The sequence below is a fragment of the Grampus griseus genome (assembly GCF_964374135.1).
Source record: "Grampus griseus genome assembly, chromosome: 1".
NCBI lineage: Eukaryota > Metazoa > Chordata > Mammalia > Artiodactyla > Delphinidae > Grampus > Grampus griseus.
In genome coordinates, this window is record NC_139017.1 from 42,492,343 (window position 1) to 42,518,253 (window position 25,911).

Sequence of the window (25,911 nt, forward strand, 5' to 3'; positions counted from 1 at the left end):
GCACGGGCTCTAGGTGCGCAGACTTCAGTAGTTTTGGCATGTGGGCTCAGTAGTTGTGGTACGCGGGCTTAGTTGCTCTGCGGCATGTGGGATCTTCCTGGACCAGGGCTCGAACCCATATCCCCTGCCTTGGCAGGTGGATTCTTAACCACTGCGCCACCAGGGAAGCCCTCGCGTGTTAATATACATTGGGTGTGTAGAATTCTTAGGACAGTGCCTAGCACATAACACACAGCTCTCTCCAATCACCAGTTTTTTTTCCATCTGTGAAATGGGCATCACACCTGCCTAGCAGATTTGTTACAAAGATTCAGTGCATTAGTGTTCATATACAATTCAGTTTAATACACTGAGCATCTTTTGAATTAGACATGCTTTTTGGCTTCGAGGAGTTTGTGATCTAGTAAGGACACAGACCTGTGAACAACTGCAGGATGGTGTAAACTTAATACTCTCCCCATGTCCTCTCTTGTCCCCTTCTTATCTATGCGCTACATAGAGCAGTTTTTTAGAACACGTCAGTCAGGTCATGCGATCCCCTGCCCACGTCAGGTCAACTTTCATTGCACTTCACATAAATCACAAACTCCTCAGCATGACTTCAGCACTAGATTCTGGGCCCTGCCTCCTCTTCTAACCTTATCTAGTGCCACTGTCCCCTCTTCTAATGGACTCCCACCACACTGGCCTATCTTCAGTTCCTTAAACCAATTCTTCTATTCCTCAGTGCACTCTGCCCCGAATTCTCATCCCACCTGCTCCTCCCACGGCTCACTCGTCTTTCAGGTCTCAGCTTGGTTTAGTCAGGCTTAGTTACAAACAACACAGTGCACTCTAGCTGCTACAGGGGCTTTATTAATATAATGTCGCCCACAGAAGCTCCAGGAAGACCAGAGGCCAGATGCAGGTACAGCAAAGCCAGGTATGATACCCAAACACACTAGAGGCACTAGTGAAAATCCACCGCTGCGGCCACTTGACACCAAACCCGCAGCTTCTATAAACACAACCTATAGAAATAAGGACTGGGTTCCAGGAGCTCTGCCTCTGGTCTACTCACCACTGGGAAGTCAGAGTCTGGCACATTTCTTTCTTCATCTTGCAAATCTTCTTCCAACAAAAAGTTGAATCTTTGCAACTTCATCTTTCAAGTTGAAGTTCTGCATGACTGTGCCTGATTGGTGGGGCCTGGGCCACATTCCTGTGCTGCAAAGGAGGGCAAGGAGGCAAGTTTCCTCACAGGAAATGGCTCAGATTTTATAAGGGTGTTCAAAAGTGCCAAGCGTCCAGGAAGCATGTCACATGAGCACCGGATATCATGTGACCTCAGCATAAAGACTTCCCCAACAACCCAAAGTATGTACATGTTCTCCCCACCTGGCACCATTACTCTTTCACTGGAGTCTGTCATTTTCTTCAAGGCATTGATCACAACTTATATTGTTATATACTTATTTGTAATCCTGGAGCCAGAGTCTAATGTCCACGTGGAGCTGTATTCTAGCAAGTGTAACTCAAACAGCCAAAAATAATACAAACATGTATTTTAGTCTTTAACGTGGGTCTCTTGGAAGAATAAAAGCATCGAACAGGCTCCAGGTCACAATTGCCAACAGTTCCCATAGGAACGGCTCTTTTCTCTCTTCTTTGATTCTCCCCAATCCTTATGTGGATTGGTTTAGCTTGTCTTCATAAATCTTGCCCCTAGGGCTCTCCCTTCAAATGTTTTTTGCCTATTCTTCTACTTTGCATCACAGACACTCAGAATGGTCTGAGACATACATGTTTCTCAGGAGAAAGAAGTTAGGAGGCAAAGTCTATCAGAGGCAGCTGGGAACATGCGCACAGTGAGCGTTTTGGTTCACCGCTGTAGTGACCGCCAGATTATGTTTTATGAGGACAAGGACAGTATCTGTTCTATTTGTACCTAACGTAAAATCTGATACAAATATAGTCAATTAACATTTGTTTTCTGGAAAAAAGAACAGTGCAGGAACTGAGTTATAGACAAGCAAGTATACAGCCCCGAGCAGGGGCTCTTGGCCTAGTGGAGGGTAGGGGTTGAGTGCAGGGGCTAGTTTGAGAAGGAATCCTGGAGGAGGTGAGGCCAAAGCAGAATCTTAAAGGGCAAGAATTCACCAGGCAAAGGAGGAGGTGAGGGTAGAGAAGAGTATTCTAGGTAAAAATGTACCACAAGCACTAATGTCAGAACGGCTTAGAATGCTATTGCTAAAAGCCAAGTAGGATTGTCAGGAGGTGAGGCTGGAGAGGCAGAAGCAGGCATGCAGGGCCTTGCCCACCACACCAAGGAGGCTGGGCTTTGTCCTGTGGGTGATGGAGCCACAGTGGGTGGGGTGAGGTGGAGAGTCACCCTCAGATTTTCTTTGTAGACATTACTGGGTGTCAGTATGAGGTTGGATCTGAAAGAGGCAAAAGAAGAAAACAGGGAGAATAGTTGTGAAGCAAAAACTGTAGGCCAGCAAATAGGGCAGTAGTAGGCAGTAGGGATAAGAGTAGTAGGAATAGTTTTAAGAAATTATTTGGAGGTCCCGTTGGCATACTGGGTGGGTGACTAGATGGGGAAAGTGAGGGGGGATTCATAGTGTCCGGACTCTGGCTTGGATGCTGACGTCACTAACTGGGGTGGTATAAACGGGAGGAGTCACAGGCTGAGAGTGGTGGGGAGACTGGGAAGATCTCCAGTTCAGTTTTGGTGAAGTGTACTTGAAAGTGCCTGTGGGACTTCCACGCTTAGATGTTCAGCAGGTACTTGGATATAGGGGTCTGCAGCTTAAGGCAAAGGCCAGGGTCAAAGATACAGAGGAGGGAGCAGCCTGGGGGAGATAATGAGTTCAGGAGTGCTGGAGGTGGTACCCTGGGAGCAACTGCTATTCTCAGGGTGGCATTTGGCCCTGCTGACATTCAGTTCCCTTCCCACCTCCCTTGGTACTTCTCTAACCTCTGACCTCTTCTCCAAATGCTTTGCAGATTCCTCTTCCTCCTCCCTAAAGTGTGGTGTTCCCAGGGGATTCCACCACCGGGTCCTCTATTGTGCATCCATCAAAGCTTTATCTCCAGCCCAGAATTCTTATGTAAGATTAAGACCGATGTCTGCAACCACTTTCAAGAGAAAAGAGGTAGTTGCAGTGTGGACCGATTGTCCAAGGGCCATCACAAAGGGTTCGTGGCTCTGTGTCCCATTTCTGAGCACTCAAGACTGGCACTTGGAATTGACCCTGTGACTATTTCTTGTTTCTCTGAAATCATCACATCTGGAGACCAGAGGTTAGAATTCAGATCTGTTAAGGTGCATTAGTATGTACCCCACCTCCCCACCCTATTTGAATCCTGCACATACCTTTCTCAAGGTTGTTGACTCCCCTTTTATGCCTAGTGTATTGTTTTCTTTTCATCAGGAACTGAAATCAGACGAAAATGGAAATAAAAATTTAAATCTTACAGATACAGAATAAAAATAACCGTTCAGATCATTAAAAAGGAAAAATAAGTTTCCATGGCTCGACTTCCTTAAAACAAAATTCACAACTCTTATTTTGTGAGAAAGAAGTGCTTTTTATTTCAGAATACCTTGTTTTGTGTTCACTGTTTCAATGATGAAGGGACTCTGAACTCATAAGGCAAACCATGCCGTGACTTACATTTTTTATGTAGAGAAGTTGGTTAAAGCACAAAATCAGTATTTTGATAAATTCGCTTTTTAAAATGTTTTTCACATCAAAGACTTAAAACTAGTTACAACAGTGTGATCTGTTCCTCAGGAACACAAGGATGACTTTGGACTTGATGAGAAACATTGAAAACAAGCACACAGCGCCACCTGCGTCCAGCTCTGGGGTCTAGAGAAACACTTCCTGAGTTTGTCTGAGGGAATGTGCTGACCGTCAGCTGTACCCCAGTTCACCAGCAGACTCAGGGTAGTTCTTTAGCAGACTTCTATTGTGAACCTAGGTCTCTGAATTTAACCCTTTGGGAAGATTTGTGCAGTATGAGTCTTCGGTATCTTGGAAATTTCACAGGAGAGATGAAGAAAGTTCCATTTATTCCAGAAGCCACTGGTGTAAATCATATGCTTCTGTGAGGTCAACTGATCAAGAGTTTTAAGGTGTGTGGTCATCACCCGAGTGAGCAGCTTGCCCTTGCACGCTCAAGGGAGCCAGCTGAGTGTCGGCCATGCTCGGTGGCATAACAAGAGTTAGGGCTCAGGAAAACTGGGTAGTTTCTTGTTAAGCTCAGGCTTATCAAGAGTCAGAAGGACTCAGGTAGACTTGTATTTACACTCCCAGACCCATACAGATAGATGTAGAAGAACACGATCATTTCTGTTCTTCACAAAGTACTCAGGACTTCGACGAGAAACATCACAAGTTTACGTAAGTGCCCATTTTCATATCAATTTATGAATTCAAAATTCCTCTCAAAAAGAATAGGAGATACTGCTTTTAGCCATCAATTTCGGATGGGAATACGAACACCCATAGGAAATTGTAATGGTGTTCTCGTTTTAAATTCCTCTTATCCATTTTTGACATTTTCTTCTCCATCATATACTAAATTCTGCCCATCCTCATATTAATTTACTATTCTTACCAAATACCTTTAAACTATTTGTATACATGTACATATATATTATTTATTAAGTTGAATCTTATGAAACATAATATTTGATCATTTTGTTTGAAAACGTTTTTTTCACATGCTTGAACCTAATAAAATCTGAACTTTAGCTGGATGGCTGTACCTCCTTATGTATAAACTATGCCGTGCTTTCTGCTTTACTTCAACAGGGAGAATGAAAATGCTTACTCTATTCACCACTTCTTATGCATCCTTGCAAAACTGTGCTTGCTGACTCCTGGTAAACTTCATGAAAATATTAAAGGTGTAGTAATTTCCACAAATACAGTATATAACCAGAAAAAGTCTGGTCCAAACTGGGCAGATTGAAGTACATTACCCATCTACCTAACTGGAATAGCCTATCCTAAAAGATAGTTTTTGCAGGCTTACGGTCAGGTCTAGAATCAAAAGGTCAAATATAAAATACCAAAGCATGGGGCTTCCCTGGTGGCGCAGTGGTTGAGAGTCTGCCTGCCGATGCAGGGGACACAGGTTCGTGCCCTGGTCCGGGAAGATCCCACATGCCGCAGAGCGGCTGGGCCCGTGAGCCACGGCCGCTGAGCCTGCGCGTCCGGAGCCTGTGCTCCGCAACGGGAGAGGCCACAACAGTGAGAGGCCCGCGTACCAAAAAAAAAAAAAAAAACCCAAAGCATTTTCAACTGGAAATTCTACTTCTGTGTCCTCAATGACATTTAATATTATAGAGGGCCCACCCTGAGACCTCACACTAAGCACCAGTAAAAGAGGTATGCCCCAGACCTTACCTTTAAGAAAATTAGCATCTTTCAAGAGATATAAAAATATAAATAATGAGAAGATATTCTAAGTATTGTCAGTTTCAAACTGGGACAGAATAAAATGTAAAAAGAAGACAGCACTTGAGAAATCTCAAAATGACTTCAAACATTAAGGGCAAAGAGCCAAATACAAGTGTGTGTCGAGCCTACATTCAGTCACTACATTAACCAAAGGTTCTGGATTCAAGGAGTCCTTTTATCACCCCAGAAGCAGTGATTAGAGATCCTCCAGGTCAGTTAGATCCACAGCCACTTTCAAGAACAGGGTGTCATCTTTAATGTAGGTGTTCTTGGCATTCTCCAAAGTGGAATGAGCCACGAAGCGTGGACAGCCAGAGGCAATGTTCATCTCCCCATCGGGTCTTTTAAAGCTGCTGCTATTGGGGTCAGCCTTGAAGGTCTCCATAATGTGGTTCCTTTTGCCACTTTGGTCCAAAAGCATCAGGGTCACCCTCTGCCTGAATGGCCACTGCAACAGTGAGTCAAACTCCCCTCGCATCACCACAAAGTACAACGACAGATGCGTCCCCTTCCCGGACCCGTCCCCATTCAGGTACGCTCTAGCGCAGAGCCTGTAGCCACACCGGCTGGTGTAGAAGGGCTGGCTAAAGATGGATACTGTGTGTCCGTCCAGCGCCTCCTTCTTCTTCAGCTTGTAGTCTGTGACCTTCCAGATGAGCTTTCCGTTATAGCAGGCACTTTCTAGCAGCTTAAATCGCTCTTCGTTTTTATTCAGCTGTGCTTTATGAATATTAATGTGGGCATCATGTTTGTTAGTCTCCCCTTCCAAAACAACTGCAAGGAAAAAAAGACTCTGAAGGCCTTAAAGTTGTCTTTAAAATTTGCCCAAAGAGGAATTTTGTTATCCGAAGAGAACCAAGAAAATTCTGACATCCCAAAGATGAACTGAATTCAATGTCCACCAATGGACAATTCCTATTAATAATATCAACTCCGTGATTCTTGTGTCTTGGCAAGATTGGCACCAAGAAAACCCAAATGCGTCCTCTTGATCTGAGGCTCACCAAAGTGTTGAGAAGATGCACTCTGTACTGAGCTAGCGGGCATCTGCATGGTAAGCCCCACAGCTTTCTAACGGGAAGGCTTTGAAACAGCCAAGCCTGTCTCTTTTTCTATACTTAAAACAATGTTCCCACCACATCTTTCCCCTTCTCATTTTTGTCTACTCTCCTTAAAAAACCATCACTCCCTGTTCTTGGAATTTCCTGGCCCATTTCCACCCCTTGCTTGTTCCAGCTCCCGCTCATGGCCCTTCATCATTTTTGCCTGAGTGGCCAGAACCTCACGCTGTTCTGTTTCACAAATACCAGATTCAGCCATTATTGATCCTGGACAGCTGCTTGTTTCATGAATGCATGTAGAAATAATGAATCACCAACAGATAAGTATAAAACATTCGACATACCTAATCTTTGATCATGGGTTTCTAGCAGGGTGATTTTCTGTTTCACTGTATCAATCGCTTCCACCAAAGGCCTCAGATCAAATTTACTTTGTTGCTGGTTAGCCATTTGTAATAACTGACGCACCTGAACTTCTAGCCAAGCAGACTTGTCAATGTGACTGGCAAGAACCTTTCAGTACAAAGTGGATCATCATGTCAAAAAAATTTGAGTAGTTCGTTAAGGTTATATCTTTCAACTCAAACATTTCACCTTTAATTAATCAATTAATGAAATGAAAAATGCACAGTCCAGAAGAGAAAATTCAATGAGGATCTCAGAGAGATGAATCACCTAATAGCTTCCTCCCCCTCCACAGCGTCTCTGCTCCTGTTTCAAATCTTTGAACTGTTCTTCATCTGAGTTTTACTCCTCCCTTGGTGTCTCTCCTCTTGGTTCTCTACCCTATCTTTATATTTCTGTTCTCTCCTTGCCTTATCACTTCCTTCTCTTAGATGCTACTCTTCTGATTCACTCCTACTCTGCTAGAAGGCAGAGAATGCGCTGGAAGAAGGCCCACCTGTTCTGGCCTGAGCACTACAGGTGGTACAGAAGTGCCTGAGCTAAAGCCTGAACATTTGGTTGCTCTCTTTAGATGGAAGGGACTAAATAAAACTATAACTATATTTCTCCTCCACTCTTACCCTTAGTGCCTTCGTTCTTGACTGGTTTTTGTGTTAGAAAGAGGTCAGAATTGAGATAATAACATATGGTGGATTTCCTTTTTTCTACACACACTCACACACACATCCATATGGTATGCTGACAAATATGGAAATGATATGGCCTACATTTTCTGGGATAATCCAGATTTCAAAAAGATTGCCCATATCACATCTTGAAATATTTTCCACTGTAAATTTTATCATCACAATAAAGTCATTATTCTTTAGGAATTTGTTTATGGTTATTTAACATTCATGATTCACAAAGTAATTTTTGCTATGTTTTAGTGATGTTTAAAACATTTTCTTCCCAGGGGAATTAATAGTTTCACTTTGTTGACTACAAAATGCAGGACTACAGACGCTCTCAGGGAATCTGAAATCAAGTGACTAACATCAGCCCAACATTGATTACAGCCCTAATTGCCATAAATTATAGAAAAGTACTGTACCAGTGTAAACATGTACTAACATTGCTAAATGTACTGGGTTATGTAAAAGAGGACCTTTATTCTTAGGAAACACATACTGAAGTATGTAGGGGGAAAGGGCCATAAGATAGACAACTTACTCTCAAAGGGTTCAGAAAGAATACCCAAGGGGGGCGGGGGTGTGTGTGACAGGGACAGGGTGAGGGAGTTTGGGACAAGAAGGAGGAGGGGGGAGATGAATGAAGCAAATGGGACAAAATACTGACAATGAGTGAATCTGGATGCAGAATATACAGGTGTTCTTTGCACTATCTTATTCTTGGACATTTGAAATTATTTCCATTTAAAAATTAAAAGAAAAATCCTCACGGCTAGTTGAAGGCTAAATCTTGATTATGAATAGAAAGGCCATTTCTTACCTGTATATTTGAGAGGAAAGTTCCATTTTTGCCAAACAACTGTGCAAACTGCTTGAACTCCTTTTCGAATTTCTTTACGGTTTCTGCTAGCTGCTGGATTTTACTTTCTTTTTGTTCTAGGCTCTTATATAAGTCAGAAATCTAATAACAGGAATATAAATGAGGTCATTGAACTGTATGCACACAAGTTAAAATTTAAATATAGTTCTAGGAAAATATTGCAGGTTAAGTATTTCTAGGAAAGATATACACACATATATTTATAGAAAATATTTACAGGTAGATTACTATATAATTCTAAGAAATGTTCGCAGGTGCTTCTGAAAAAAAATAATAAAGAAAAGAAAGATCCATAGATTCCTCATCAGCCTTTTCTATATGTAACCCACTTTGATGGCTCATCTAATGCTAGTGACACCACTTGACTACATTTGCCGAACTGGTTCTCCTCTTTCATTCAGCATGCACTTATTAAACAACCGCAGAGTCCTGATCGCCATACCACATTAGATGCTGTAGGCACAGCATCGATAGTAATAGCTGCAATTTGCTGAGTCTGTCAAACCCTTATATTCCTTAGCTCTTTTAATTCTCAACGAATCCTATGTGTTGGGTATGACTTATCAGTTTCACTTTACAGATAAGGAAACAGAGGCAGAGCGTTTAAGTAACCTGCCCAGCATACCGCTAGCAAGTGGTAGGCAAAACACACCACCTCTCAGAATTTATAATCAATTTGAGGAAAATAACCAAAAACCTTTGCATGATCCTCGACAACTCTTCTCTTATCCCTACACCCACTTAATCAGCAATACCTGCCAACTTTAGCTTCTGACACACAACAAAACAACTCTTACATCCATTTCTCATTGCATCTCATCTTGTTTCAGCCTGCGTTATTTCTCACCTGGGCTGCTACGATAGCTTCCTAACAGATCGTACACTGTCCCTAACAAACACATACCCGAAAAGAAGCTCTATGGGAGCTGGACTGGCATGAGTCCCACCGTCCACTGGAACCTCAACAACTGGGCTGGTGCCTGGCACCAGTAGGTGCTTGATAAATGTTTGTTAAATAGATGAATGAATGAATGCTCCCCCTGTCTTTAGCCTTGTTTTCCTCCAAATCATACTCCATACTGTCACCAGAAGAATAATAAGTGACAAATCTGGGCCGGTCACCCCTCCTATTTAACCATCTCTAGTGGCCTTCTTTTACAGGCTGTACAGGGCCCTACAAAATCTGCCCCTGGCCACCTTTTCAGCCTCATGCCCATTCGCACACTACACACCTTCTGTTTCAGGCCCTGCTCTCGGTCACTTCCTCCTTCACCTAGAAGTGACCACTTTTTAAGCCTCACTCAAGGGCATATCCTCCCAGAAATACTTCCACACTAGTACCACCTACCTAGGCCACCTCTTAAGTTCCATGACATTCTGACCATACTCCAGAAGCATAACTTACCTTCATGACTTATTGCTTTTTTTTGGGTTAATTTGGTCATTTTTTTCTCCACTAAATTGCTGAGGCTACATTTCACTTATTTCCAGATCCCCAAAGCCCAGCACAGCGCCTGGCACACAGAGGGCATTTGACACGTTTTATAAATGAATGCATAAGTGGCTGCAATAACCATCTGATCTCTGGCCCCGAAATCTTCTACTTATACCCCAAGAGCTGACTCCCACATGTGCACCAGACATCCTTGACCAAAAGCAAACTCAGTGTCTCCTCTTGCCCCGCCCCCCTCACGTCTAACCTGTTCCTGTGTGCAGTGCCCATCTCAGTTAATAACGTTACCAAGTTCCCTGCCTTAACTACAGCATGTGACTCCAACCTGCAAAAGTCTCTCAATGCCCTCCCTCCATCCCCACTGACACAGCCTTGGTCAAGCCTTCACCTTCGGCATCACCACCAGCCACTACCACCTCCAGTATCACTTCCCCTAATACTGAACTGCTTATTGTTAGCCAGGCACTGTGCTAAGAGTGCACATATATAATTTGACCCTCACTACGACCCCATTTTACAAATGAGAAAATTGTGGAAGACAGAGGTTAAGTAGCTTGCCCGAACTCCGATGTGTGGAGCCAGGTCTTGAACTCAGGCCTTTCTGGCTCCAGGACCCTCACCCAACAATTGGCAGGCTCTACTGCCACACTGTCTAGTTTACTGCAGCATCCTTCTGCCTGGTCCCTTTGGCCTCATTCTCTTCTCTCCTTCTAACCATCTTCCATGCTACCACCAGCTGTCGTATTTTTAAAGCCAAACAATTAGCTGACCAAGTATCTTCCTATTTAAAAACGTCTTTTAGATCCTTATTACTGGCAAACATTAGTCCAAACTTTGGCCCTTAAATCCTTTCTGAAATAGAGCAGAATATGAATAAATTTAAAAAATCACTGAATGTAAAATATTTGAAACTTCTTAGCTTACATGGAAGGCCAATGCAGTCTGGACCCAACACACCAGTCTTCAGCCTTTCCCTGTCTCACACCTGGATGTCTCTCTACCCCCAAACCCCATTTCCTTGGACCATCAGTCTCTCTCATGCCTCTCTGCCTTGGCATAAACTTTCCCCTTCTGGAATATCCTCTTTCCACAACATTTTAACTGACGGACCTTCTCTTCCTTCAAGATGATGCAGCTCGGATGTGTTACCTTGAAAAGCCTTCTGCAACTCCCACAGGGCAAACTGCTGCAGCCTCTGTACCCCAATACAGGGCACCCCCATTGCACGTCCCACAAGGCACAGCATCTTATCTGTTTACATTTTTGTGAGCTCTTCAAGGGTGCGTGCTGTGTCTTCCTTGACTCAGTGTCCCTAGCAACTAGCATTGTACCTGACATATGGCACGTGTTTGTTGGATCAGTGGATAGACGAATGAGGCAACTCCTACAGAAAGAACTTGGGAATGGCTCCTAGGCAGCATGCCTTCCACCAGTTACAGTTTAATCAGTCTTTCTAATTTTCTCCACGATCTGACCCTGAAACTCACACACCTACTTTAATATGGAATCAGACACCATAAAATAATCTGCAGCCATAAAATTCAGCTCCCTCTCTGCAGCTGGATGGTTTTCTTCCCTACCTGGGCTTGAAAAGTCTGATCCTCTGAGATGCCCTAACAAAATAATGAACTTTTAGAATAATTACTCAATAGAATCAGCATTTATTGAGGTCCACTATGAATATTCCAGGGACTACGGCTGGCATTTGCACACATAATTTCACTTGATAATCACAACCCAGTGAAATAAATATGTACGTATGCATTGATTGCAGTGAAATAAATATGCACGTATGAGTAGGTTGCAAAGTTAATAAGTTAAGACTTATTACAAAATATATAAAACCCACGGTGCCTAGAACAGATAGTCAAATGTTGTTTCATGGTAATACTGATTTCATTTAAAAACGCCAGACATCTACTAGGTTCCTACTAGGTGCCAGGTAATAACCACAAGGTGTGTGGATAGGCTGCAGAGAGGCAGTGTGGTGTAACACGGGGAGCACTGGACTGAGAATCAGGGACATGGGTTTGAGATTGAATTCTGTCCCTTAATATCACAAACACATCAAAATTTCTTTGAGCTTAGTTACTTCATCTGTTGGTTGAGGGGGCTGAACCCAAAGATCTCAAAGGCACTTTCCAGTTTAATGTGCTACAAGCCTGTGAGTCTGGCCACTTAGTAGAAAAACATCTACCTCCAGTTGACTTATACTGAAACAGAGAGGAATATAAAAATACCAACAAGTACAAATCCTAGCGATTCTGTTGCCTCCCTTTATACTTGAACCCTTGAATATTTACCTGTTCTTCTAACTGGAAGTTCTTTTCTAAAACCAGAAGCATGTGGTCCCGTAAGGCTGAATGCTCATGCTCCTGCAGGTTTCCTCGTTTATCCTTTAATATGAAGAGAAAAATAAGTCAGGTTGTTGAAAGGCTCCCAAAATGAGGGTGGTGGTGGGATATTCTGCTAAAGCAGAACTTTAACAACTTTGCTTACTTGTCTCATGGTGGGTTGCAGAGAGAATGACCCCTCCCAGGTCCCTTTTCCAGCTTTAGGATTCTACAGTACCCATGACACACTTACAGAGAGTCAGGCCACTATCAAAGTTCTCAGCACTAATTTCGTTCCTTGCCCTGGGAGTATATGACTGAGGGTTAAGTGTAGTTATTACCACCTCTCAACTATTCCCATGTAAAACTTACCTCCTTAGTGGGTTATCTCCCAGATCAGTTTTAAGCCTCCGTTAGTTCTCCCTCCTACCAAGCACACTTCTCTACCGCCTTCTATCACTGTCCTTTTATCGGGCAGAAGGTATGCAACCTAATTGTAATTTCAGCCCATGCAAATTTGTTTCCTTCAAAGTCAAATTATATGTTTGCAAGAAGAAATGCAAACTTCTTCCCTTATTAAAATTCCATTGCAGACTGCCTGCATTACTAGTAAAAGCAAATGGTATGGGTGGCCCATAGACTCTAAGCAAACACTCATCATCAATTTCCCTTCAGTTTAGGGTTGGCCCCTCCTCCAGAGAACTTCCCCAGCCATCCCCAGCAAGTCCTAGAATACAATCCAAATGGACGTTTGGGCCTAACTGTAAAGAAGATTCCTTTTAGGGACTTCCCTGGTGGCGCAATGGTTAAGAATCCACCTGCCAATGCAGGGGACACAGGTTCGATCCCTGGTCCAGGAAGATCCCACATGCCGTGGAGCAACTAGGCTCGTGAGCCACAACTACTGAAGCCCGCACGCCTAGAGCCCGTGCTCCGCAACAAGAGAAGCCACCGCAATGAGAAGCCCGCGCACTGCAAGGAAGCCCCGCTCACCGCAACTAGAGAAAGCGCACATGCAGAAACGAAGACCCAAAGCAGTCAATAAATAAATAAATATTTTAAATAAAATTTTTTAAAAACGGAGATTCCTTTTAGAGCTGGAAAACAATTCTGTATTTTGTGCACAAGGAAGGTAAACCCTATCCTTTCTTCAGCCAAGATAATCACTGGTTTGCTATGTGACACATTTATGGACTCTTCACTGATTTTTTAAAAAAGGTTTCTCATAAGAGTTTTTTAAAATAAGAGAAATATATGCTTATCTCAAACAATATAGCAAGATGTAGAAGAAAAATAAAAGCCCCCTTCTCTCTGTCTCCACACCCAATTCCCTAATCTCACTACCAGAGTCAGTGAAGATACATACACAGTGAGATCATACTGTATGTAATTTTTAAAATATATACCTCATTCTTTTTATCAGATGCATAGTATTCCAAAATATGAAAAATATATATATATAATTATATACGCAGTACTTCAGAGATGGACTTATAGGTTGTTTTTCATTTTTTGTGGGTTTTTGGATTTTTTTTTTTTTTGGCTATATACAGTAGTCCCCATTTAGCCACTGTTTCAATTTCTGTGGTTTCAGTTACCCATGGTCAACCACGGTCCAAAAATATTAAATAGAAAATTTTGGAAATAAACAATTCATACTTTAAATTGTGAACTGTTCTGAGTAGCGTAGTGAAATCTTGTGCCTTCCTGCTCCGTCCTGCCCCAGAGGTGAGTCAACCCATAGTCCAGGTATCCAGGCCGTACATACTACCCACCCATTAGTCACTTAGCCATCTTGGTTATCAGATAAACTGTTGCAGTATCGCAGTGCTGTCATCAAGTAACCCTTATTTAGTCGATAACGGCCCCAAATGATGCTGGCAATTCAGATATGCTCCTACTGTGCCTAATTTGTAAATTGAACTTTATCACAGGTATGTATGTATAGGAAAGAAAAACATAGTATATATAGGGTTTGGTAGTAACCATGGTTTCAGGCATCCGTGGAGGATCTTGGAATCTACCCCCATGGACAAGGGGGGAGTACTGTAGGTCTGGTGGGTTTTTATCTTGCTCCTTCATCTGCTGTGTGTTTTTCTGTTTTTTCATTTTGCTTATCTTACTGTGTTTGGGGTCTCCTTTTTTGCAGGCTGAAGGTTCGTAGTTCCTGTTGTTTTTTGTGTCTGTCCCCAGTGGCTAAGGTTGGTTCAGTGGGTTGTGTAGGCTTCCTGGTGGAGGGTACTAGTGCCTGTGTTCTGGTGGATGAGGCTGGATCTTGTCTTTCTGGTGGGCAGGTCCACGTCTGGTGGTGTGTTTTGGGGTATCTGTAGACTTATTATGATTTTGGGCAGCCTCTCTGCTAATGGGTGGGGTTGTGTTCCTGTCTTGCTAGTTGTTTGGCATAGGATGTCCAGCACTGTAGCTTGCTGGTCATTGAGTGAAGCTGGGTGCTGGCGTTGAGATGGAGATCTCTGGGAGATTTTCGCCGTTTGATATTATGTGCAGCTGGGAGGCCTCTTGTGGACCAGTGTCCTGAAGTTGGCTCTCCCACCTCAGAGGCACAGCACTGACTCCTGGCTGCAGCACCAAGAGTCTTTCATCCACAGGGCTCCTTAATTTGGGATGATTCGTTGTCTATTCAGGTATTCCACAGATGCAGGGTATATCAAGTTGATTGTGGAGGTTTAATCCGCTGCTTCTGAGGCTGCTGGGAGAGATTTCCCTTTCTCTTCTTTGTTCTCACAGTTCCCAGGGGCTCAGCTTTGGATTTGGCCCCGCCTGTGCGTGTAGGTCGCCAGAGGGCGTCTGTTCTTTGCTCAGACAGGACGGGGTTAAAGGAGCCGCTGATTCGGAGGCTCTGGCTCACCCAGGCCGGGGGGTAGGGAGGGTCACGGAGTGCGGGGCGGGCCTGCAGCGGCAGAGGCCGGCGTGACGGCGTGACGCTGCAGCCTGAGGCGCGCCGAGCGCTCTCCCGAGGGAGCCGTCCCTGGATCCCGGGACCCTGGCAGTGGCGGGCTGCACAGGCTCCCCGGAAGGGCGCGTGGCTAGTGACCTGTGTTCGCACACAGGCCTCCTGGCTGCGGCAGCAGCGGCCTTAGCGTCCCATGTCCGTCTCCGGGCTCCGCACTCTTAGCCGCGGCTCGCGCCCGTCCCTGGAGCTCTCCCAAGCAGCGCTCTTAATCCCCTCTCCTCGTGCACCAGGAAACAAAGAGGGACGTAAAAGTCTCTTGCCTCTTCGGCAGCTCCAGACCCCTCCCCGGACTCTCTCCCGGCCAGCCGCGGCGCACCAACGCCCTGCAGGCTGTGTTCACGCCGCCAACCTCAGTCCTCTCCCGGCGCTCCGACAAAAGCCGGAGCCTCAGCTCCCAGTCCCGCCCGCCCCGGCGGGCCAGCAGACAAGCCTCTCGGCTGGCAAGTTCCGGTCGGCCCGATCCTCTGCGCTGGAATTTGTCCGCTTTGCCCTCCGCACCCCTGTTGCTGTGCTCTTCTCCGCGGCTCCCAAGCTCCCCCACTCCGCCTCCCGAAGTCTCCACCCGCGAAGGGGCTTCCTAGTGTGTGGACACTTTTCCTCCTTCACAGCTCTCTCCCGCTGGTGCAGGACCCGTCCCTATCCTTTTGTCTCTGTTTAGTTTTTTCTTTTGCCCTAACCAGGTACGTGGGGGGTTCCTTGCCTTTTGGGAGGTCTGAGGTCTTCTGCCAGCGTTCAGTAGGTGCTCCGTAAGAGTTGTTTCACGCGTAGATGTATTTCTGGTGTATCTGTGGAGAGGAAGGTGATCTCCGCGTCTTACTCTTCCGCCATCTTCCCGGAAGTCTGGGGAGTACTGTAAATATCTTTGTTTGCATGTGTGTTTGTATATGTGTGTAATCATTGCATACTTATGAAAGGATATCTGTGAAATAAATTTCTAGCAGTAGGATTGCAAGGTCAATGTGAGGGTCACATTTTATTTTCATAGATATAACCAAACCTCAAAATAGTTGGTATTAGGTATTATAAATTTTATGTATATATAAATTATTTGTTCTGTTTCTCTGGAGAACCCTAATACAAGTATTAGTATTATGTATTGTATACAAGTCTTTTTTTCTTTTTTCTATTCTGTTTATAGTTATTATAAAATATTGGCTATATTCCCTGTGTTGTATTATATATACTTATAGCTTATTTATTTTATACATAGTAGTTTGTACCTGTTAATTCCCTACCACCATCTTGCCTCACCCTACTGGTAGCCACTAGTTACAAGCACCAGTCTTAAAGTTTCTCAGAAGTGAATGTCCTTCTGCATCTTGAATGGAATCAAGAATAAAATGAACTCAACAAATGAATTATACAGTAGAAGGTAGACAGAAACAATTATTCCATACCTTTACAGTACAGCCATAGTGCTTGAAAGGACAGTCTTGTTCAGCTTCAGGACACACAGCAAGGTGTTCATCCACCTACAAAACAGACAGCCTCATGCTAGGGAAATGCATCCCCGACTCTCCAGCTACCTGGTATAACTGCAGCAAGCAGGGAGCCAAGGGTGGCTTGGGAAGAAGGGAGGAAGCACCATGCTGAAGCCTGGGGGAAGGACACCTAAGATGAAAACAGAGAAGAATTCTCAGGGAGAAGGGGAGGGAAGACAGAACCATGGTTATCGTGAGGATAATTTAAGCCTTGGGCCCCTGCTTATGGGGTTTGATCAAACACACACCACAGTGATTACTGAAACTCTATCTTACATAAAATCTACTAAGAGAATTATTTACAGTTACCTCAGTTCTTGGAATAATCTGCAAACACTTGTTGGGACAAGATACTGGGTACTCAGGACACAAGTTTTCCTCATGATTCTGAAACAGAAAAAGTGTGCTGAAATAAAGCCAGCCTTGCTTCCAAAGGCTCCCTGTATGGCCTCAGAGTGTGTATACATATGTCCCTTTGGGGATCTATGCTATGTGGCTTACCCTCTGTAGGAAGGTATGGCCTAGTTCCAAAAAGCGTTCTAGATGGCTGCCTTCTTGGTATAAGTGAATTCAATTCAGTTCAATTTTCCAATTCTTTTAAAGAAGGTCAGAGGACATGGGACTGACAGAGGACAGACTATGGGAGTCACTGGCTTGGCTCCTTTGGTACATGTAAAGGGTACCCCATGCTCTTGTCTTATGCCGGCATCCTGCCTCTTAGGTCAGAGCATCCTGAGGACAGACAGTGTGGTCACCTCCTTGGGACCCAGCGCCTAGCATCACTCCTGGACCACTCACACTCAGCAGGTGCTCAAACAACATTTTTGCCAATGATACATGAATAGAGTCCCACCAAGAAGGTTTTTAGCTTTTTATAGAACCCTCAGATGAAGTTATTCTTTAGACCTCTTTCTGCATAAAAATAAATCCAGAAAAGTGCTTCTGGTATCCCACCTGATTCACTGTGACCACTGAGGCAGAATTTAGTCCCATAAAGATGATTCTTTTTTTTTTTTTTTACCTGTAGATTGATGACTGCCACATCCTTTTTGCAATAAAGGCATTTTTCCTCTCGAAACGGACAGTCTGCGCTCAAATGCTCTTTCAGATCTTTGCGAAGGACTGGCTCCCGACAGCTCTCATTAGAGCACTGCACAGCTTGGAATAAGCAGTGCTGAAGGTGGTCCTGCGACAGATAACAACAAGCCAGTGGGGACCCACTGAGCAGGGCAGTGGGAGGGGAAGCCTGGTGCAAGGCCTAGTGAGGGAGGGAGGGAGGACCCTGGGGCAGCAGGAGAAAGGACTGCGGGGGTGGGGGGCAGGGGGCACAACCTCTGTCACAGGCTCTCTGCAGAGGCCACCCGCTGCCTCTGCTGAGCACAGGGCATGGAGAAGGCTGCTTGCACGGAGGCTGTGACAGCCAGCCTTGTTTGGAGGACAGGGGAAGATGCGTGAGGAAGAAAGCATGCCGGGTTTATCTTTGATTACCTATTAACCTGCTCATATTCTCAGGTTAGCTCTTGAATATTTTCCTTAGACACGCCAATTAATTTACCAGCTCCTCAAGGACATTTCTTTTGTGCACCCTCCATCCCCACCTCCAGCACCAAGTACTAATCTCTGCACAGCAGATGGTAAAAGCCGGAACAGAGGGCAAAGAGGGAAGAAGAGAAGGCTACCTCCTAAGTAAGTGAAGGAAGGGGAAGGACTAAAGGAAAGAAAGGGAGGGAGAGGAAGCTCTTCCAGAAGCGGTAAAGAAAACGATAGAGGAATACAGGATCACAGGCCCAGGAGAAGCTGGGATGGGTCATCCTTGTCAAGTCAGGAAATGTTCTTGACCAGGATATTAGAGAATGGTGACTCAGATAGTGTTCTTCATGTTACAGATTTTTAAAAGCAGGCATGTCTTAACAGAACCTGTGGATAACACTGCAAGTTACTGTGGTGCTGACAAGGTATCAAAATCCTAAGGAGTTTGTTCCCCACCACAAGATCCTTTAAAACAGGGTTGGCAAGCTATGGCCCTTGGGCCAAATCTGGCCTGCTACTTGTTTCTGTAAATAAAGTTTTATGGAGAACAGCCACACCTATGTCTCACATAATGGCTATGTCTGCTTTCCCTCTGAGTAGCTGCGACAGACACTGTATGGCTGGCAAAGCTTAAAATATTTACTGTCTGGCTCCTGACAGAAACAGTTTGCTGACCCCTTAAGAGAACACACAGTTTTACTATAGGATGTAAATAAATATTATAGCTTTTCTCCTTTGCCTCTAGTAATGAGAGACAGTGACAACTGACATCTACATCTTCTCCAAAATCCATGGATGCTACCCCTCAGCTCTCATCAAAACCATCAACGTTCATCAAGACTCTGCTACCTGTGAGATCCTACACCTTACTCGCAAGGTGAAGGAGAACAGGGAATGAGAGGAAATACAAAAGAAACAGGTGAAAATAAACCAGCCACTGTTCTCCAGAAGCTGAGGATCTGGTCACTAGAGCTGATCAATGAGCCTCATTTCCTGTACAGGCTTAGTGACAACAAAGTTGGTAAAGAGGCCCTGCTTGCTCTAGGACCTGACTATCAAAACAAGTGGCGAGGGACTGTCTTAGGAAAACACAAAAACCTTCTGTGAACTTCCAGAGAAATTCTTGGGTTAACAAGGGAATCATTTACACATTTATGAGCTCAGTGCCTAGGGGTGTAGAGGCACGATGGGGAAAAGACTGAATCACCTGAAATACATTCCAAAACGTGTGGCTGGGAAGGGAAACTTGTAGCATCCTCCTAGCAATTCCCTGGAAGCTAGAGATGCTTGCCTCGTATTCATTCATAGTGTGATTGAACCTGACATGGGCTTGCTGTGGCGGAGCCACGTTTCCTGCTTTCCATTTAACAACCTTCCACCGCTGGATGCAAGAGCAAGGTAGGACAGCTTCATCTGAAAGGAACTCGACAACCCTTCACCTCCCCTACACCTCGTTTGCTTGCATCTCATACCAATGCTTCGCCTTTACACTACATTCTAGCTCTGTTCTGGTCTGTGTCATCTGCCTTAGATCACAACCTCTAAGACAGCAGGGCCCACAGCGGCTAGGAGACACCCGCCCCAGCACCTGCAAATGCTTCCAGGCAGGGACCCTTACAATTGTGTCTTTCTGCAGTCATGCCCTGGCTCCCATCCTAGGAATGCCCAATCCTTCACAGTTTTCCAAAACTGACATGTCCTTGCTCGACCATTTCTTTTGCCCAGCATGTCTCACATCTTCTCTTTTGGATCAATAACCCTAACCCACAAGTTGAGGTCTAGCACACATGGTATGTCCTCCATGTGTTCCATACAAAATGAATCTCTTCACGTGAGATTAATTTCACACCTTAGCCCTCGGTGGGCTGCACTGTAGCCAAGTGTACCTCTAGACAAGAATTCTCTGAGGGCAACCCAATGAATCTCCGTACCATGCTTAGCCCACTAACTGTCACATAAAAATGTTCAGTACATGTCACTGGAGAAATAGCAAAGGCAAATATTGTCCACCAGTAATACCAACCTGGTATCGTCCCAGAATAACCTTGGCATTACATCCAGGAGCATTTTTGCAAAATACATATAAATTGAGGACTTCTCTTCTGCAGCAATTGTCTTTAAACACCTAAAAGATAAACAAAGTAGGTCTCACACACTCCAAAGCTTTAGAGCAACGTGAAGGAAGCTATTATTAATTTGGTCTTCAAGTACATCTCAAAAGTTGGGTGGAAACTTCCAGTCAGTGGTTGGAATGGAAATACCAGATTCACCACCGTAAAAGAAAAGGCTGTCTCAGATACATCTGACAGGCCACCAAACATACAAGCCAGGTAATTTAATGCTTAGTGCAGTAGGCTGAAGCTAGGAGAATCTCGTGGTGAACTTGACCCCACATGCTCAAAGGTCAAGAGGTGGGGCTGTGGATGAGGGTGATGCTTTCAGCTTCCTGTCCCAGGGTGAACGTTTGCATTAGTCATCAGGTGGTGTCACTGAAGCTGTGCTGACTTATTTTTCAGCACAAGCCAGGGGTTGGCAAACTTTCTCCGTAAAGGGTCAGAGAGTAAATATTTTCAGCTTTGCCAACCACGTTGCAATGTTCTCTGTTGCAACTATTCAACCCTACTGTACCCGATACTTAAATGAATGGGCATGCCTGTGTTCCAATAAAACGTCATTTATGGACACTGAAACGTGAATTTCATATAATTTTCACATGTCACAAAACATTATCCTTCTTTTGATTCATAAAATAAATTTTTGTTTTGAAATAAAGACTCACAAGAAGTTGTAAAAAATAGTACAAAGTTCCTGTGTAGCCTTCTTTTGATTTTTTTCAATGATTTAAAAATATAAAACCATTCTTAGCTCACAGGCCACACAGAAACAGGTGGTAGGCTGGATTTATCCCAACAAATCCCATGTTGTAGCATGCCAACCCCTGGCCTAGTGCGTGAGGCAGACACAAGTACAACTAAGCATTTGGAAAAGGCATCATAAGAGCAGAGAGAAGGAGCATGAACATTGGACTAAAAAGACAAACAATTCACTTAAAAAATGGGCAAAGGATTTGAATAGGAATCTCTGCAAAGAAGATATCCAAATGGCCAAGCACATGAAAAAATGCTCAGCGTCATTAATCATTAGAGAATCAAAACCACGAGATACCTCTTCATACCAACTAGGAAGACTATAATAAAAAAGATGGACCACAACGTATTTTGGTAAGGATGTGAAGAAGTTAGGACTCTCATACCTTCCCGGTAAGAATGTAAAATGGTGCAGCTGCTTTGGAAAATAGCCTGGCAGTGCCTCAGAACGTTAAACACAGAGTTACCATGAGACCCAGTCATTCCACTCCTAGGCACACACCCCAGAAACATGTACACTTTAAAGGCAAATTTTATGGTAAATGCATTGTATCTCAATAAAGCTATTGTTAGACATAATAATAATAAAAGAAAGTTTTAGAGACTAAACAGATGAGAAAGTGATTCCAGGAAGCAGGGTGTTTCATTTCTGCAAGTGACTCATGGTAACTGGAGCTAGTACAGGAAGAGGGTAAAGAAGAAGTGGGAGAAGAATCCTGGGGGGGTCAGTAAGGACTCAAACTAGCTTCTCTCAAAGAGGGGTGGGAGTGGGGTCCCACCTTACCCCACAGTAGAGGAATATGGATTCCAAGGAAGGTCCCCCTCCCGCTCTTCTGCTCTAACTTCTCTGTCCAATTCAACCCAGGACACTGGCTGCTCCGTCACCCAGAGAACTGCTAACCCAAAGCACGATTGTCTTACCTCCTGAGATTTGATCACCTCCTTATCTACAGGGCAGAGTGGGACTGCGTTTAATTCTCTGGAAAGAAAAATCAAAATGAAGCCAGAATTAAGGGTTGACCTCAACAGCCCATCCAAGAGCAGCCGCAGCGCTTCAGCCGCCCCCTTGCAGTTCCCCCTGAGCAGGCCAGGCCCTGTCTTTATTCATGCTGTCCCCTCCTCCCAGAAGGGGCCCCCCAGTACCCCAACTTCAGCACCTCCTCAGTCTGCCTGAGAAACTCCCATTCATCCTCCAGGATGTGAGTCAAAGAGGGAGTCCTGCAGACAGGGTCAAATGTCCTCTGCCAACGTTCCCTCGGCAGCCTTGTGCTATCACACTGTACCCCAACTTGCACCTTCACTAGAACATAGAGGGTCCTCTGTCACACTGGACCTCCAGCTCTTCACCTCTGTGCACTAGAGCTTGGTTTAGCGGGGTGTCCGGAACACACAGGTGCTGAATGAACAAACCCAGGAATGAATGAGAAGGTGCTGTGATAACCCCCTTTGCAAGCTTGGGAGGGTACAACTTCCGTGGCGTCCCTGTATAAACCCCCAAGGCCTGCTTCCCTGTCTCTCCTGGTCTCCACCTCAAAATGGCACAACCCACGTTTTACAGCTGCCGGGGAGTCGACAGAGTATCCACGGCGGCAAGGAACCTTCCAGATGCGACACCACCTCTGCCTCAAGGCAAGGAAAGGTCAGGGCGCCTACAGGAAAGACCCCCATGAGATACAGGTCCTTCCCCACATGGACTGCGCACTGAGGTCTGCCTTCGTGTGCAAAACAGGTGTGGTCTGAATTTTCAGAAAAGGTGACTATCAATAAGATGGAAAAAAATGAAGATTCTTCCTCAGGCTCTCAGAGAAGGGTGCTGGGAGGGCCCGTCCTCATATTCGTGGTTCTGTGGCCAACCACAGCAATTCCCGAAACCACGATTACAGTTGAGCGGCCACAGATGACACGTAGATCCCAGGAACAGCCCTGTCCGCTTCTGGCCGGAGCGCAGGCCCTGAGCGCTCACCTCAGGGACAGGATGCAGTGCTGGCAGAAGCGGTGCCCACAGCCCGTCTGGTGGGGGTTGTGAAGCACTGAGCGGCAGAAGGCACATCTGTAGCGCTCTTCCAGCTGCTCCACAAACTGGTACTCTGCATCTGGCTCAAAGTCCAAAGACGTGGAGTTACCAGAATTCTGGCGGATGAAGCCACAGGGGACACCTCCTTGCTCCTCAGAACAAGCCATTCTGGGGGATCAGGAGAAGAGAAGGAAAATTCAGTGTGCGAACACCACAGCAACTACAGCCATCAGGTGTTTGAATCATCTGTTCCCTGATTAGTGAACATCACCCACAGGGTCATTCTGTTATGACTTTGTAACCATAGTAACAATCTCCTGCCACTGGAGGGCTCCTGCAGAGGGGAGGTGGCTTTGGGGCGCTCAGCGGGAGGCTGGACCAGATAACTTCTAGCGCAATTCAGTGAGACTTCAGCCCACTGTCCATCAAAAGGATGCTAAATTATCCTTCAGTGTGGCTACATGCTTGGGCAAAATATAGCCAGGTGTTAACTACATTCTGAGTAAACTCTGGTTATGGATTTTTCTTCCACTCATTTGAGAAAATTGAAACAAATTGTATACTAGTACATTCCTTGCAAAATATATAAATACACCACCACCACTAAGCCACACCATTTCTCACCTGAGCTAAATAAAAGCCCATTAACTGCTTTCCCCTCCAATCCATTCTCCATACAGCCAGGGTGATATTTTCAAAATACAAGTATGATGGAAGATTACCTCCCCTCATCATTCAGTGGCTTCCCAGCGCTCTTAGGTTAAAGCCCGTGGTGCTAAGCAGGCTACAAGAATGCATCCTCCCCACCCAGTAGCATCCTGGACCTCTCCTCCCCTTGCTTCCTGCACTCCAACTACACAGGCCTTCTTTTAGTTCTTCCAATATATCATGCTGCCTTCTGCCACAGGGCCTTTGCACGAGCTGTTGCCTCCGTGCTTCCACTATCCCCTTCCAGGCCTCCTCATTTAGTTAACTCATATTCATGCTTCAAATTTCATTGCAAGCTTCATATTCTCAGGTAAGCCTTTTCTTCTCCCCCTGGTCTGACAGCAGGAGGTCTCCTCATCAGTCTGTAAAACATGCAAGGCTTCCAGGGAGTGGCTAGGGGATAAAGGTAAGTGTGTGTGTGGGGGGGGGTGGATTTTTTGCTTATAATCCTTTTGAATTTTTGAATATGGATATATTACCCATCCAAATATTTTAAAAATATACAAAACCAAAAACCCATTCATCCACTGTTATATCTGTCATAGAACCAGGTTCCATTCCTTCAGAGCAACGCTTGATTTGAGATTGGACACGCACTTGTGTGATTATTTTATTTATATCTATGCTCCTCAGTGACACACAGATAGCATCTGGTCTTGCTCACTGTTGCGTTTCCAGCCCTTGGCACTAAGCCAGGCGTGGAGAACAACTCAGCTATTTGTTGAGTTAAAGTTATTCAATGGACTTTTTGTGAGACCCTCAGCCAGGCAGCTCTAAGTAGTACTGGCCTCTAACATAGTGATCCTTTTTTCTTTTCTAATAGGTGAGGGAAATTAAGAGGTGCAAGCTTCCAGTTACAAAATAAATGAGTCATAACATAGTGATTCTTAACCTTTTCTGAGCAAGGACTTCCCCTGGCTTTGAAAATTTGATGAAAACTCTAGACCATCTCCCTATAAAATAGCACACACGTCTTACATGTGTACCCTTAAGGACCCTTGGGACCCCCACCAGGGGTCCCCAGGTTAACAACAGTCTGTCTGCCCTGCAGGCATGCTGCTACTTTTGGCACAGTGCCAGGAGTCGTGGTTTCAGTGTCTGCAAACAGTGAAAGGATGGGTGGTCCTTGGGGGTGACATCCCTCCATGTGGCTGTGGTACAGGAAGGCTTGGCCTTCAGGATGGCTTGTTCTTGGGATCCCTCATGATTCTCCTGGAGCTGACAAGTTCAGCTGGGCCTGGGAGCAGCTGTGTGGCCTGACCACGTAGGCAAGAGATGGGCAGCCCCATTCAACCCTAAGCTCTGCCCAGGTCAGCTGCTGAGTCCGGGCTGTGGCCTGGATGAATGGAGCAGAGGAAGCAACTGGCCTCTTTCAGCAAATAAAGCTTGCTCTCTGGAGAAGCCCAGCAGACCAGGGGATTTTCTTCTTTGTCCTGGGGTTTGAGACCAAAGCCCCACGTTTTCCTCCCTGCATGTTTCCTGCAGAATTTCAAGGGTGGTAGGTGAGCAGAACAACATGTGATTGTTCCCCCTTTGACGTTGTTTACTCTTGAGATTTAACAAAAAAGTTTTAATTATGATGATGAAGAGGCACAGCACTTGATGTACACAAACAACCTAATAACCAAGACTCACCTTTCTCTCAGAGAAGGGGGAGAACCTATTCCAAACTGCCCTAATCTGTCCTGTGTCCTCTAGTCCCAAGGGAGGAGAACAATTCACGTCCTATGCCCCTGTAGGATTCTCTCTCAAGATCACACTTGTGTCTATGTCACAGAGCATCTAAATTTGGACCCTCAGAGATATACTCTAAAGCAGCAGGTCTGTTGAGCCCCCAGAACAAGGGAGTAGGATGTACAAAACTCAGTTTGGGTTCCCCTCCACTACATTCTATCCTATTTCCTAGCACAAGAATTTAATGTGCTCATCTGTGTCTCTGTCTTTCTCTACCTTCCAGTCAATTTTGCTGTGAACCAAAAATCACTCTACAAAATAAAATCTCTTAAAAAATGTGAGGACAACTAGGGCACCTACTAGGCACTGGTGAGGGACCACAGACACCTAAGTGCACAGGAGGAACC

General features: G+C 45.0%; 1 protein-coding gene across 1 annotated transcript; it reads right to left on the reverse strand.

The window, feature by feature from the left end:
• Positions 1-3,624: 3,624 nt before the first annotated feature.
• TRAF5 (TNF receptor associated factor 5) lies at positions 3,625-23,289 on the reverse strand (the record flags this gene model as incomplete). Its single annotated transcript, XM_082680991.1, has 10 exons — positions 3,625-6,230; positions 6,862-7,030; positions 8,414-8,554; positions 12,230-12,322; positions 16,628-16,702; positions 17,021-17,098; positions 17,733-17,897; positions 20,265-20,366; positions 22,030-22,087; positions 23,072-23,289. The coding sequence occupies 10 exons, from the start codon at positions 23,287-23,289 to the stop codon at positions 5,653-5,655; spliced, it is 1,677 nt and encodes a 558-aa protein (XP_082537117.1). The 3' UTR covers positions 3,625-5,652.
• Between the last annotated feature and the right edge of the window lie 2,622 nt (positions 23,290-25,911).